We start from the raw sequence: 14,583 nt of genomic DNA on the forward strand, positions 1-14,583 counted from the left end.
TTATCACTCTGAACCACAGGGCTGAAAGAGCAGGATAAATCAAGCCCGGAGGCATGTACAGAGTATCCTTACCATTACAGCTGAAGTCTACACTTCAGGTACAGTCAGTGCAAAGGGATTAAAGACCATGGAAGGGAGAGGCAGATCTTCCAGGTAGACAGCAGACACTGAGGTTCTTGTTTTTAAAAGGTTAACGTCCCCTCCCTCAATGCATGCTGCTTGTTAAACCATCACGGGTAACAGAAACGCTGAACAAAACTCAGGGAGACACAGTGGGTGGTAGTTCTCCTGACGGTGTGTGTTCTCATCACATGCTCATGCCCCACACGTAGAGTCACACAGGCCAGGCCAAAGAGGAAGCATTACACACACAGGAAAGGCAGAATTGTAACACAAACTCGCATTCGACAGACTAATCCTTATCCTCTCCCCCAAATTATAGAAGAGTTACAAAAATGCAGCTCCCCTCCCCCCGCTCCATTCCAAAGAATATCGATTGTGTACATTTCGTAAATGGATAACACAAGCGAGCCCAGAATAAAGCAACATAATTTTTTTCTTTAGGCGTGTGGATGTCTCGTGGCTCTCAAACATCTGATGTTTATTCTATATGGCGCTCACGTTAAGCAAGTTTGGATGGTTAAGCATGTGGATGACGGTGGAGAGCTCTTTCAGTTCCAGAGGCAAAACGACACACCTACCTACAAGAGGCTCCCACGTGAACATAACAGAAGCCGCAATAGATCAGGCCAACGGCCCATCCAGTCCAACACTCTGTGTCACACAGTGGCCCAAACCCAGGGGCCAACAGGAGGTCCACCAGCAGGGCCAGAACCCCAGAAGCCCTCCCGCTGCTGCACCCCCAAGCACCAAGAACACAGAGCATCACTGCCCCAGACGTAAGAACATAAGAGAAGCCATGTTGGATCTAGGCTAACGGCCCACCAGAGCAGCTGCCACTTCCTGCTGCAGTGAATACTTCTATGTTCCTTCCTAGACCCCACAGGCCACATAACCCACTCCAGGACAGTCCCTATCCCAGCAGACCCCAGATGGGTTCCCGGTTCCCCCTCTTTGGGGTGTGAAACTGCTTCAAGGGCCAGGCACCCCCAAGGCCCGGGAGGGGCAACGGAAGAATTTCAAGGCAAAAGCTTCAGATATGGGAGTTCAGGGCAGGAAAGCCCATCCCCTCCCTTACAAGATCCACATGCAACGCGCACCCGCTTTCCAAGCTGCTAATGCAACCCCTGGACAGGCTCCCCAACATACATGCAACTCCCCACCGCCCTCAAGCACCCCACCCCCAAGTGCTTGCACTGCCCACTGGAAGCAAACACGCTTTGATTCCCCCCCCCCCCATAGATCCAAGCGGGCAGCCGTGTTGGTCTGAAACAGCTGCACAAAGCAGGAGTCAAGGGGCACCTTTAAGACCAACCGAGTTTCATCGAGCGCGTCAGCTTCCGTGTGCTCTCTAAGCACGCTTCAACAGACGAGGAGGCAGTGTGCTTAAGAGCGCACGAAAGCGTACGTGCCAAATAAAAACCGGTTGGTCTGAAAGGTGCCCCTTGACTCCTGCTTTGTTCAACCTCCCTCTCTCTGTCTCCCTTGCTTGAGATCAGACTGACCGCCTCCCCCCCCCCCCAAGCTGCACTAGGGACCACTCCCCCTGCTCAAAAACAACAACCCGTCCTGTCTTTTGCTCTTTCCAGCTCCCCCCACCCCATGCAGAATCCACCTCCTTTCTTTTCCTATATGGGGGTGGGGGTGAAATCCCATTTCCTGTATTTCTCTCTCCCCCCCCCCCCCCCATCACCTTCCGTAAGAGCCATGCACGGCACGAGGGCTCCGTTTGACAAGCCCCCCCTCCCCAAGGAAGCGAGGACAGAAGGTGAGAGGGGGATAATAATAAAAGGGGAGGGTCAGGCGTGCAGGATCGGCGGGGAAAGGCGTGCAGGGACCGGGGGCGGGGAGAGACAGGGGCACATGCATGCGGGAAGGGGGGGGGGCTGTCTGCACTGCGCCCCTCCCTCCCTCCCCCCCCCCCCCCGGTGCATTTCTCGCTCCCTCCTTGCATCGACCCCGCTCCGCCGTGCATCCCCGGCCCTTCCCCGTCTGGCGCCTTGCCTGGGTCTTGTCAAACTGCTCCCGCTCCGCCTCCAGGCTGTGGCCGCTCCTGCGGCTCAGCACCCGGGCCGGCACGTTCTTGATGGTGTTCATGGCGCCCCCGCGGCACGGACAATCCGAGAAGCTCCGAGTCCCGATCCCACCCGGGCTACTGCTGCCGTCGCTCCGGATTCCGCTCCGCTTGTCGCTTCTCCGCCAGCAACAGCAGCAGCAGCAGCACCGGCGGCGCGCCGACCAGGCTCAGCGGGAGGGAAAGGCGCGCCAGGGCGCCCCCGGCGGGCGTCGAGGGGAACTGCGGCTCCTCCTCTTTCTCTCCCCCCCCCCGCCAGACGCGGCAGCCACTCACCAGCCGCGGGAGGCGCCCCGCCCCCTCGCCGAGCGGCCAATCGCCGCGGCCCTTCCCGCCCCCTCCCATCCACGCGCCCTCCCTCCCGGCCCATTGATGGCTGGCTGGATGGAAAAGGGCTCGGGAGGGAGATTCTCTGCTTGCAAACGGGATCCAGCTGCCTCCCCTGGGGCGCTGGGAGGCATTCCCGGCTGGGCCAGGCTAGCAGGATGGGGGCTTCCCTGCAGTTCATTCTGCAGCAAGAAGGCAGAAGGGGAAATGGTCAAGGGATTTGGCTGCGTGGCACCATTCAGGACCAGTCATTTCGTTTCTCAAAACAGGTGGGGGTTTTTTGGGGAGGGGGGGGCAATCCGTAGAAACGGTGAAATTGCCAAATAGATCCAAGTGGGCAGCCGTGCTGGTCTGAAGCAACAGAACAAAGCAGCAGACAAGTGGCCCCTTTAAGACCAACTAAATTTTATTCAGAATGGAAGCTTTTGTGTGCTCTAGTCCAGGGTTTCCCAAACTTCTTTTCCCCGTGGCTCGGTTATTTTTACACACCTCCTTCATGGCCTACTAAAATTTGGGGGTGGAGCTGGGAGACAGGAATTGTGTCACAGAGACAGGGGAAGGAAGGAAGGAAAAAAGAGCTCAGGCTTTGCAGCCTGTGTCAGTCTTCAAGGCTAGCTTTTTTCTGCACAACACAGAGATGGGGGAAGGAAGGAAGCATGGCAGAGCTCATGCTTTGCTGGGAGCGGGGCTTGCTTTGGCTTTTCTTGTAACCCGGTATTGAGGCTTCCGTGGCCCAGTGCCAGGTCGTGACCCTGCAAATGGGAAACACTGGTCTAGTCTAAGCAGACTTCATCAGACAAAATTGGAATGGCAAGCAGAAGTTCTTAATAGAAGTGGGCAGTGAGCTGGTATGTAGGCTCATGGGAATGTTTTTAGCAGATTAAAAGAATCACAAATTGGGGGTCTGTGTTTGTTAGTTAATGTTGTTGAAAAAATATTGGAGGGTGATAAAAAGCCGATTGATGCGGTAAGTCAGGTGTGAAGTGCCATAAATCTGGGTAACATTCTGGCTTTGTTAGTTTTGGGTTTAAATAGAGGGCACAGTTACTCAAGAGGTTATAACATCATTATAGTTTGCCATTAGAAAAAAAGGAACACATTAAAATACAGTGGAGGATGGGTTAGTGTATGTAATAAGATAAACAGCCAATATCCTGTATTTGAGTATGTCAATACAACCCTCCCATTCTGATATACTATTCTAAAAGAGAAATACATATTAATTAGCTATTAGAAAAACAGGGCATATTAAAATATAGTGGCAGGTGGGTTAGAATATGTAATGAGATAAACAGCCCATATCCCTTATTTGAGTATGTCAATACCAAAAAAAAAATGATTCTGATGCACTGCTCTAAAAGAGAAATACATTGGAATACTGTGGATGGATAGCTATACTCAGTGAGAACTGGTTTAGCATAGGTATGTAAAACCAATATCCCTGTTCAGTCCTGGGGAGGTGTTTGTTCCAAGTTTCATAATAATTTGTAATTCAGCAATTTCTCTCTCCATGCCGTTATTGAAGTTCCTTTGCAGTAAAAACAGCTACTTTACTGTTGCCATGAATGCTTAACTCAGGGGGTGTCGAACCCATTTGTCATGACGGCCGGAGACCTTCCCAAGCCTGGCCATGTGTGTCATAAAATGTAAGGCCAGGTAGCAGCAGGGCCAAGCAGGCACTGGCCTATGGGCTCCCACACCTTTAGGGGCTCCGGGCCAACTCCCCCCACCCCCGTTTCCCTCCATTTGCAGCCCTCCCAGCCTGCACACACAGCCGGCAACTGAGCCACTCTTTGCCTGACTTGTCTGATGCAGCTGCTGCTGGCGTAGTCGCCAAGTTTGCCTCTCTCTGCCTCTCCCCCATAGCTTTGTCAAAGGGGCTTTTGAAAAGGTACCTGCGGGGAGCTGCGTGCGGCAGGGTGGGCGTTCCAACTCTGAGACAGTTTACAAGGGGCCCTCCAAGCTTTCGGCTGCCTAGGGGCCTCCACAGGCTTTAATGCAGCACTGGGCAGCGGAGGTGTAAACTTTATAAAGGACAAAGGCAAACACAACTGAAATAAAACATGCTGAAAACATTAGCACTCGTTGGTCTTAAAGGTGCTTGCTTTGTGTCTCTCCCGTGCGATCCAGCCCCCGTGCCACCCTCCTCTGTACATTTTCCAGCTCTGCAATGCCCCTTTTGAGATATGGTGACCTTCCAAGGCTCCGCCCCCCCAAATCTCCAGCTTTTCCCAACGCAGAGCTGGGAACTCACACCTTCTGTGTGTGTACCTACCAACTGAATACCCAACTGATGCTTCAAAACAAGGGTTCTCGATAAACCTGTCTGTTGTCAAGGGGTCATAACCTTTTGGTCTTTCTGCTTTCTGAACACTCCCACCATCACATCCGTGTTAACTAGACAAAACCCACAGAGTTTCATAGACCAACTTTTCACTATCCCCTTTTCCTTAAAAAACAAAACACACACACAGCACACACCCCTTTTGAATATGCAAAGATATGCAAGCACCAGTCATTTCCGACTCTGGGGTGACGTCACATCACATTTTCAAGGCAGACTTTTTACAGGGTGGTTTGCCATTGCCTTCCCCAGTCATCTACACTTTCCTCCCAGCAAGCTGGGGACTCATTTTGCTGACCTCAGAAGGATGGAAGGCTGAGTCAACCTCGAGCTGGCTACCTGAAAACCCAGCTTCCGCCGGGGATCGAACTCAGGTCGTGAGCAGAGAGCTCAGACTGCAGTACTGCAGCTTTACCACTCTGTGCCACGGGGCTGCTCTAAAGGTCAAGGTAGTCCCCTGTGCAAGCACCAGTCGTTTCCGACTCTGGGGTGATGTTGCTTTCACGACGTTTTCACAGCAGACTTTTTACAGGGTGGTTTGCCACTGCCTTCCCCAGTCAGCTACACTTCCCCCCCAGCAAGCTGGGGACTCGTTTTGCCGACCTCAAAAGGATGCAAGGCTGAGTATGTACCCACCCCGAAGTGCTTGGAGCAGATAGCATAGTGGGGCCGTGGAGGGATGGGCTGGAATGCAAAAAAAAAAAGGGAGGCAAACCATCTTTTAAAGCAATAATAGTATAATGCAGGGGTGGCCAACGGTAGCTCTTCAGCCATTGGCCAAGCTGGCTGGGGCTGATGTAAGTTGTAGGCAAAAAACATCTGGAGATGTTTCCCACCCCTGGTATAATGCTTTGATGAGGATGGATTTAAATGTCACAAAACACTGACTATTATGTCCAGCAGGATATTTCTAGCTGGGCAGCTGTGTTGGTCTGAAGCAGTAAAGTTCTGAGTCCAGTGGCACCTTTAAGATAAACAAAAGTTTCATTCGAGGTGTGAGCTTTCATTCAAGGTGTGAGCCTTCCTCCCCCACAACAGACACCCTGTGAGGTGGGTGGGGCTGAGAGGACTCTCACAGCAGCTGCCCTTTCAAGGACAACCTCTGCCAGAGCTATGGCTGACCCAAGACCATGCTAGCAGGTGCAAGTGGAGGAGTGGGGAATCAAACCCGGTTCTCCCAGATAATAGTCCACACACTTAACCACTACACCAAACTGGCTCTGAAGAAACTGAAGAAGGGATCTATTGAACTCACAAGCTTGCTTTCTGCTACATGGTTTTTTAGCGCTAATGCACTCACTACTCCATTTTGGTTTTGATTTTTGCCTTTGTATTTAATTGCTCAGCATGCCGCTTCAGTACATTTACTGGAGAAACCCATTTCATATAATGGGATCAATTCCCGAGCGTGCCTAAAGATCCCACCCTACAGTGTTCCCTCTAAGCTGAGTTAGTGTGAGCCAGCTCACAGATTTTTAGACTCCAGCTCACACATTTTTGTCTTTGCTCAGGAAGGATGACTCCAGAGCACACTCATTGATGCAGTAGCCAAATCACTCGCTCGCCGCTTTAATGCCAGGAGCTCACAAAGTAGAATTTTTGCTCACAAGACTCCGCAGCTTAGAGGGAACACCGCCACCCTATCATAGAAACATCCCTTTTTGAAGAGTCGTAATGGGCAGGAGAAACGGGGCAGATGAGAATAAGAAAACTGAGGCACATTCTGTGTGAGGAAAGGCTGAAGCATGTGGGCCTTTGCAGATTAGATCCCTTCTCCTCCTGTGGCTGTCTTCGCCAACGGGGGGGGGGGGAGGGACTTGTTTTGTTTGGCACATCCCCAGTAACTGTCACTGGCCTTCCTCCCTGGTGCTGCTGTTATGTGTGTTTATACGTTTTTAATTGAATTATTTTATATATATACTCTATTTTAAAGGGAGATAGATCAAGCCAGAGAGTTGTGTTAGCCTGTCTGTAGCAGCAGAATAGAACAAGAGTCCAGGAGCACCTTCAAGACCAGGGGTGGTCAAACTGTGGCTCGGGAGCCACATGTGGCTCTTTCACATATATTGTGTGGCTCTTGAAGCCCCCCACCCCACCCCATTGCCTGGGTGGAGAAAGCATTTGTCTTTTGAAATAATTCTCCAAGCCAAGCCAGCCAGCAGCTTGGAGAATGCATTTAAGGTTAAAGCTGCTTTCTTTCCAGCTCTTTCTCCCTCCTCCCATCTAAGATATTGGATTTATATCCCGCCCTCCACTCCGAAGACTCTCAGAGCGGCTCACAATCTCCTTTCCCTCCCTCCCCCACAACAGACACCCTGTGAGGTAGATGAAGATATTGGATTTATATCCCGCCCTCCACTCCAAAGAGTCTCAGAGCGGCTCACAATCTCCTTTCCCTTCCTCCCCCACAACAGACACCCTGTGAGGTAGATGAAGATATTGGATTTATATCCCGCCCTCCACTCCGAAGAGTCTCAGAGCGGCTCACAATCTCCTTTACCTTCCCTCCCCCACAACAGACACCCTGTGAGGTAGATGAAGATATTGGGTTTATATCCCGCCCTCCACCCCGAGGAGTCTCAGAGCGGCTCACAATCTCCTTTACCTTCCTCCCCCACAGCAGACACAAGCCAGTGGGTGAGGCTGAGAGGGCTCTCCCAGCAGCTGCCCTTTCAAGGACAACCTCTGCCAGAGCTATGGCTGACCCAAGGCCATGCTAGCAGGTGCAAGTGGAGGAGTGGGGAATCAAACCCGGTTCTCCCAGATAAGAGTCCGCACACTTCACCACTACACCAAACCGGTTCTATTTGCCTTCCTTCCTTCCTTCCCTCCCTCAAACATCTGACATTTATTCTATGAGGCTCTTAGTTTAAACAGCTCTGTTCAAGGCTAACAAAATTGGTGGCAGGGGATGAGCTTTTGGGGGCCACTGCTCACTTCTTCAGAGACCCCCTGGAAGGACAGTGGCTGATTCCTTTCACCATCCCTTCGCCTCCTGCAACTGTTCCTGTTTGGTACTGATCCCCCTCCTTCCTTCGCAGGTGATCTCCTTTTGAGAAACAATTTCACCTCATTAATTATGTAACACAACATTTATAGCACCAAAGTGGAGAGGAAATGGAAGCAGAACCGGCGCTTTTGTTTGTCCTCCGTTCCCGGCAGCGTCTGCTTTCCCCCCACCGATCGGCCGTCTACGCCTATATTTATTCCTTTAACGCATTTGGTAAGGTTGCAAGTTGTGATTTTAATCAGACGCCCGTCACCGATGGGCGTTTTAATTCCAGAGCAAAAATATGTGCTCCTGATTAGCATTCCCCACCGAAATTCTACGCTGTCGAGAGTTCGACCCGATAAGTCTTGCGTAACTCACAGGCTTGCGCATGCAAGCCTTTCTGTTTGAGAGCAGACATCGGGTCTAGGAGGCCAGAGGGCAGAGAGTCAGGGAATGCATTATTATCCCACAAGCCGGTTCCGGCAGGTTCCCACTGGCGTGACTCCAGAATTGCCCAAGTGACTACTTGGATGCGGCCGGATCTGAATCCTCATGGGCTGTTAGGAAGTTTTAAGAGGAGTGTTCCGAACTGCTGTTGGGATTTGTGAGCAATTGATGTGGGGATCTTAAATGCATCTCCGTTTATTGAGTGAACATCCCAGCCTGGTTTCTAAACTAAAAGAGTTTCACTGGCTGCTCCCTTCACTCTTCTCTCTTGCTCATTCGATTTCCACCTTTATTCTGAGAAAGATCACAGCCTTTATCGCCAGTGATCTGTTCAATTATTCTTGCTCCGCCTTTTCATTTAAAAAAAAAAAACTGGAAACACAACAGGGCTTTAAAGCCCTACAAAAACAAATATTGACTTTTCCCCTAAACTAGTTTGCTCAGAAGGAAGCTCCAGTGAGTTCAATGGAACTGGGCCTGATGCAACCTTGGGTCTCAGCAAACAAGACTTTGTTTTTCTTAACAAAGAGAGGTTGTTTTATTTAGAGAAACGCATTTTAAAACATGTTTACACAGATCACTGGGATCTTCTTCCAAGCAAACAGGTTTAGGTTCAAGTGCAAATATTTACTCAGCTCTGAGGACCCAAGGTGGGTTGCAAAAGAGCTGGGACATACACGTGGGTTTTGTCCTTTGAGGGCTTCAGTATCACATATCAACCACCTAAGACAGAAATCTGCAGCCTGCACCTTTCCCTCTTATAACTCTGCAAGGAAAAGAGCCAAAGACTTAAAAAAAAAGAAAAGAAAGAAAACTGGGAACTAGCTGTTGCAATGTTATCACACTATATAACAATCTGCCAATTGCCAGCTTTTTAAAAGCCATCCTATGGGGCAGAGGGAACTAGAAGGAATAGGCGCGAATGTGGGCAACATCTTAGTATCTACACAGAGTTCCACGTTTGGAAAAGATCATACTAAATCAGGTTTGGGACAAATTGCAGCCAGGAGGGCTGGATGGGACAGAGAAGGACAAACAAAGAGTAACGTCATGTAGATGCTCTGGAAAACAGCCGAGGCAGAGCAAAACATCCACATGGAAATGGCCCTGGGCAAAGCGATTTCTCCAAAAGTTTCAAAACTGTTGCATGATAAAGTTTTGTGAGCCTTGTGACAGGTGGAAAAAAAATGGGCTTGGAATCTAATTCGTTTGTGAAAACAGACACCAAAGGAGGAGCGCCCCTGACTTGCCTCCAAGTTGGCTGGGCTAATGTTTCAGATGTGAAATAACTTGCATACACTGAAGCTGGTCCAGGAGTAAATCACTAATGTTTTTGGCAAAGTTTGGCATGAACACACCCTCAGGTACAGCCGATGAAAGAAGACAAAAGAGTCGACTCTAGTAGCACCTTAGAGACCAAGAAGATTTCCATGGTGAGAAACAAGGACAATCTCTGCCATTCTTGAGAGCCAAAGTTCCCTTCATTGGGAGATTTCCAGGGTCTTAACTTTTTGTGGGTTAAAACTCCCTTCGAAATCTTCTTGACCTTCAACGTGCTACTGGAGCCAAATCTCGCTCTTCTATTGCAGGCTTTCTCTTTGCCCGCTCTGATCTTTAATCCTGGCCCAGTCCTGTCCCCAAACTGATTTTCTACACTAGAAGAAGAAGTGCAGATTTATATCCCGCCCTTCTCCCTGAATCAAAGACTCAGAGCGGCTTACAATCTCCTATGTCTTCTCCCCCCACAACAGACACCCTGTGAGGTGGGTGGGGCTGAGAGGGCTCTCACAGCAGCTGCCCTTTCAAGGACAACCTCTGCCAGAGCTATGGCTGACCTGAGGCCATTCCAGCAGGTGCAAGTGGAGGAGTGGGGAATCAAACCCGGTTCTCCCAGATAAGAGAGCTCTGGCTGACCCAAGGCCATTCCAGCAACTGCAAGTGGAGGAATGGGGAATCAAACCCGGTTCTCCCAGATAAGAGAGCTCTGGCTGACCCAAGCCCATTCCAGCAGGTGCAAGTGGAGGAGTGGGGAATCAAACCCAGTTCTCCCAGATAAGAGAGCTCTGGCTGACCCAAGCCCATTCCAGCAGGTGCAAGTGGAGGAGTGGGGAATCAAACCCGGTTCTCCCAGATAAGAGAGCTCTGGCTGACCCAAGGCCATTCCAGCAGCTGCAAGTGGAGGAGTGGGGAATCACACCCGGTTCTCCCAGATAAGAGAGCTCTGGCTGACCCAAGGCCATTCCAGCAGGTGCAAGTGGAGGAGTGGGGAGTCAAACCTGGTTCTCCCAGATAAGAGAGCTATGACTGACCCAAGGCCATGCCAGCAGGTGCAAGTGGAGGAGTTGGGAATCAAATCCGGTTCTCCCACATAAGAGTCCGTGCACTTAACCACTACACCAAACTGGCTCTCGTAGAATCATAAACTCGTAGAGTGAGGCTTCTATTATTCCTTGGTACAGGTGTAGAATTTCAGTTTGGGGACAGGGCTGAACCAGGATTAAAGGTCTAGTGCAGAATTGGCCTTTCTTTGAAGACTGGCGACTTTACCCAAAGCTGGACAGCTCAGCCGATCCCCATAAGAGAAAAGGTTTGACCGTGAACCATCTTCCCTCTCCCAGACAGTCTCCGATCTTTGCTAATTGCCACTCCCTGCCTTTGATCTTTAACCACTGTCAATGTTTTGCTACAGAAAGGACTGTTGGCTTGATAATAATAGGGGGAGGGGGGGGGAGAAAAAGTGCCCTGTTCTGCCTTGTCTCTTGACCCTCTAATTAAAAACAAGGCAGGGAGTGGGGAAAGCCCACGCACCCCAGCTAATGGCAGGCAGAAATTAAATGGAAGCTTTGTTGTCCTTTAATAATAGTCAAGTGTGTGTCCACAAGGCAGGCAGCCCTACCCGTTTTGTTAGGTTTCACCCTTGTTCTTAGCTGGCTGAAACGTGTAGGAAGGAGAGGGGGGGCACTCACACACACACAAAGACACACACTCCAAAAGTGGTGTGGACTGCTGCACTTACAATACTGGAAGGGTGGAGAGAAACAAAAGCAGGAAGCGGTGAACAGTTCTTGCTTCTAGGCCCCATTTGGGAATCTGAATCACGACGGAGCATGTAGAGGGGATCTCTGTTCTTGCCTGGCCTCAGCTCCCACTAAGGTTGCCAAGTCTGGGTTGGAAAACACCTGGAGACTTTGGGAGAGGGCGGGGTTTGTGGAGGGGAGGGGCCTCCGCATGGTACAATGCTGTAGAGCCCACCCTTCAAAGCAGACATTTTCTCCTGGGGAGCTGATCTCTGCCAGCTGGAGATCAGTTGGAGAAAATGGGTGATCACCAGGCCCCACCTGGAGGCTGGCAACCCTGTCTTCCACCCAAGGCGCTGCGTTATGTTGGAAACTGCTGGGCTCGCCATGCTAAACTGGGGGATGGAGGAGACATCTTGGCTACATGAACCTCAAATGAGCAGCTCCAAAGCAGCCTATGGAAAACAGTTCCTTCACAGGCAAGCCTTTTGAATCATGAGAACATAAGAGCAGCCCTGTTCAATCAGACTAGCAGAGCATCTAGTTCAGCATCCTGTCTCAAACTGTGGCCAACCAGTTTCTGTGGAGGGCCAACTACAGGGCACAGAAGCCAAGGGCTCTCCCTAATATTCTCTCCTGGCACTGGGATTCAGAGGTTGACCGCCTCTAATTGTGGAGGTTCTCTTTTGTCACCATGACTAGTAGCCGCTAACAAACCTTTCCAGCCAGTTTGGTGTTGAGAGTCAGCTTGGTGTAGTGGTTAAGTGTGCGGACTCTTATCTGGGAGAACCAGGTTTGATTCCCCATTCCTCCACTTGCAGCTGCTGGAATGGCCTTGGGTCAGCCACCGCTATCACAGGAGTTGTCCTTGAAAGGGCAGCCGCTGTAAAAGAGCTCTCTCAGCCCCACCCACCTCACAGGGTGCCTGTTGTGGGGGGAGAAGATATAGAAGATTGCAAGCCGCTCTGAGTCTCTGATTCAGAGAGAAGGGCGGGGTATAAATCTGCAGTCTTCCTCCTCCTCCTCCAGGAATCTAATCCCCTTTTAAAGCCCATCTATGCCAGTGGCCATCACTACATCCTCTGGCAGTGAATTCCATATTTTAATCACTTATTGTGTAAAGCAGTATCTCATTTTTATAGGAAAACTGCCTCCCCCTCTCTTCATTTGCTGTCACTTCCAGTGTCTTCTAAGGGGTCACCAGGAAACCCAGCGGTCAAGCCTGGCATGCCCAGGAGCAGTGGGTACATGGGATGGTCACCATCCCCGGTATACTTCAACACCCACCCCAGCCACGCAAGTCGCAATGCAGAAGATGCTATAAGAAATTCAAAGCACAAATTATTAACATCCGTTTCAGACGAGGCAGGCAAAGAGGTCCAAAAACAAAGAACGTCCACGTTTATCAGCTTATGTGCACCATGCTGAGAAGGCTTTCAAGAGCACACAGATAAGAAGAGCATCTTTAAAAATGTCTGAAGGTCTTTGTTCTAAAAGGATCACCATCGACCAGAGCAGTCCATGTCTTAGCCCGGTTACAATGAGCAGATCAGGCCTGCAGTAGAAAGGCGCAACCCTGCACAAGCACTGCTGAAATTAAGGAGGACTGCTCACAGTAATAGTCGCGTCCCAAACCGTTTCTCCAGTGCATCAACGGTGGGAGCGCTTCTCTGCTACTGTTTGGTGTACAGGAGAGCCAGTTTGGTGTAGTGGTTAAGTGTGTGGACTCTTATCTGGGAGAACCGGGTTTGATTCCCCACTCCTCCACTTGCACCTGCTGGAATGGCCTTGGGTCAGCCATAGCTCTGGCAGAGGTTGTCCTTGAAAGGGCAGCTGCTGTGAGAGCCCTCTCCAGCCCCACCCACCTCACAGGGTGTCTGTTGTGGGGGAGGAAGGTAAAGGAGATTGTGAGCCGCTCTGAGACTCTTCGGAGTGGAGGGCGGGATATAAATCCAATATCTTCTTCTTCTTCTTGTTCCAGTTGGAAACAAGGAAAGAAAACCCACGCAGAAATGAACATATTTGGCTTTATACTGTAAATATAAAATATTGGTACAAAAACAGGGAAAAGCAGAGAAAAACACATTTCTGTTTTGTAAATGTCTCCAAATTAGCAATTTCATCTTTAAATAACCCTCCCCAAAATACTATCAATTACTGTTAGGGTGGCTGTTCTTTAAAGTCTCTTGTATACAGTATCGTATAATTCTATAGGAGGAGGAGGGGAATAAAACCCAGCATTTAGACCCAGGTCACTGGCACATGAGGCGTTCCGAGATTGATCGCAGCAACGGAGGAAGGGCCGTCTTGTGCAAAACCTCACACGACGACCTTCGGGAGTGGGTGGCACCGTCTCACAAAGGGGCGGTTCTTACAAGACAAAGAGAGGACATGGTATTTAAACGAGAAGAGAAGCAGCGAGCTAAAAACATAGAGATGTACTGAAACGGCACACTGCAATTCAGGTTTCATGCGCTGCCGTTTTCTGACCGGCCTGTTCTTCGCTTATCGAAATACATGACCAGCACAAACCTCCCGGATGCCTCAACAATGAAAGAAAGCATTTACTGCAGGGGACAAAACACGGGCTGCTCCGACAGCTGCCGCCCTGAAAGCCAACCTTGTGCTACTTCTGGAAAAGTTTTTCCGTTCCTTTGCAAACAGCTGGCAGCTCAGGAACTTCCATGTTGACAGAGACGTTCCTTGGTGGCCGCCAACTGCAGGATTTACAAGCCAGGAGGCGTGCCGGAAATGTCGAAGGCACCATGTAACATTTCTTGCATTTCTTCCACGGTTTTTTTAACTCCTCTGCAGCCAAAGCCTCAGCCTCAGCTCCAGCAGGTGCAGAGAAAGGCTGGCTTTGAGGGTCAGGGCATGGGTGTTGAATCCTGATATCAGCTTCTAACTTGCAGGGAGGGAACGGATGGATAGAAGACAGGATCCATGCTGCCTTTAGCTCCATGGAGTAAGAGCAGGATCAGATATCAGAGAGAGATGGCATGCCCGGAATACCTGGTTCATTGTAGAGTACACGAATCAGGGAGACTGGGGTTTAAGCCCTCAAAAGCTCAGAGTGATTCTGGACCAGTGATCTCTCTAAACTGAGTTAGCATGTGCTAGCTCACAGATTTTTAGCCTCCGGCTCACATGTTTTTTGTCTTAGCTCAGGAAGGATGACCCCAGAGCACACTAATTTATGCAGCCGCTCACAGCTTTAATACCAGCAGCTCACAAAGTATAATTTTTGCTCACAAGACGCTGC

General features: G+C 50.2%; 1 protein-coding gene across 1 annotated transcript in view; it reads right to left on the reverse strand.

Moving 5' to 3' along the window:
• The window catches only part of HIP1R (huntingtin interacting protein 1 related), a 121,837-nt gene extending 119,620 nt beyond the window's left edge, over positions 1 to 2,217 (reverse strand). The window contains exon 1 of the mRNA XM_060250135.1: positions 2,125 to 2,217. Coding sequence (XP_060106118.1) covers positions 2,125 to 2,217 — 93 coding nt within the window. The remainder of the gene's footprint in view (positions 1 to 2,124) is intronic.
• Positions 2,218 to 14,583: the final 12,366 nt, after the last annotated feature.

The sequence above is a fragment of the Heteronotia binoei genome, chromosome 11, assembly GCF_032191835.1.
Source record: "Heteronotia binoei isolate CCM8104 ecotype False Entrance Well chromosome 11, APGP_CSIRO_Hbin_v1, whole genome shotgun sequence".
Classification (NCBI taxonomy): domain Eukaryota; kingdom Metazoa; phylum Chordata; class Lepidosauria; order Squamata; family Gekkonidae; genus Heteronotia; species Heteronotia binoei.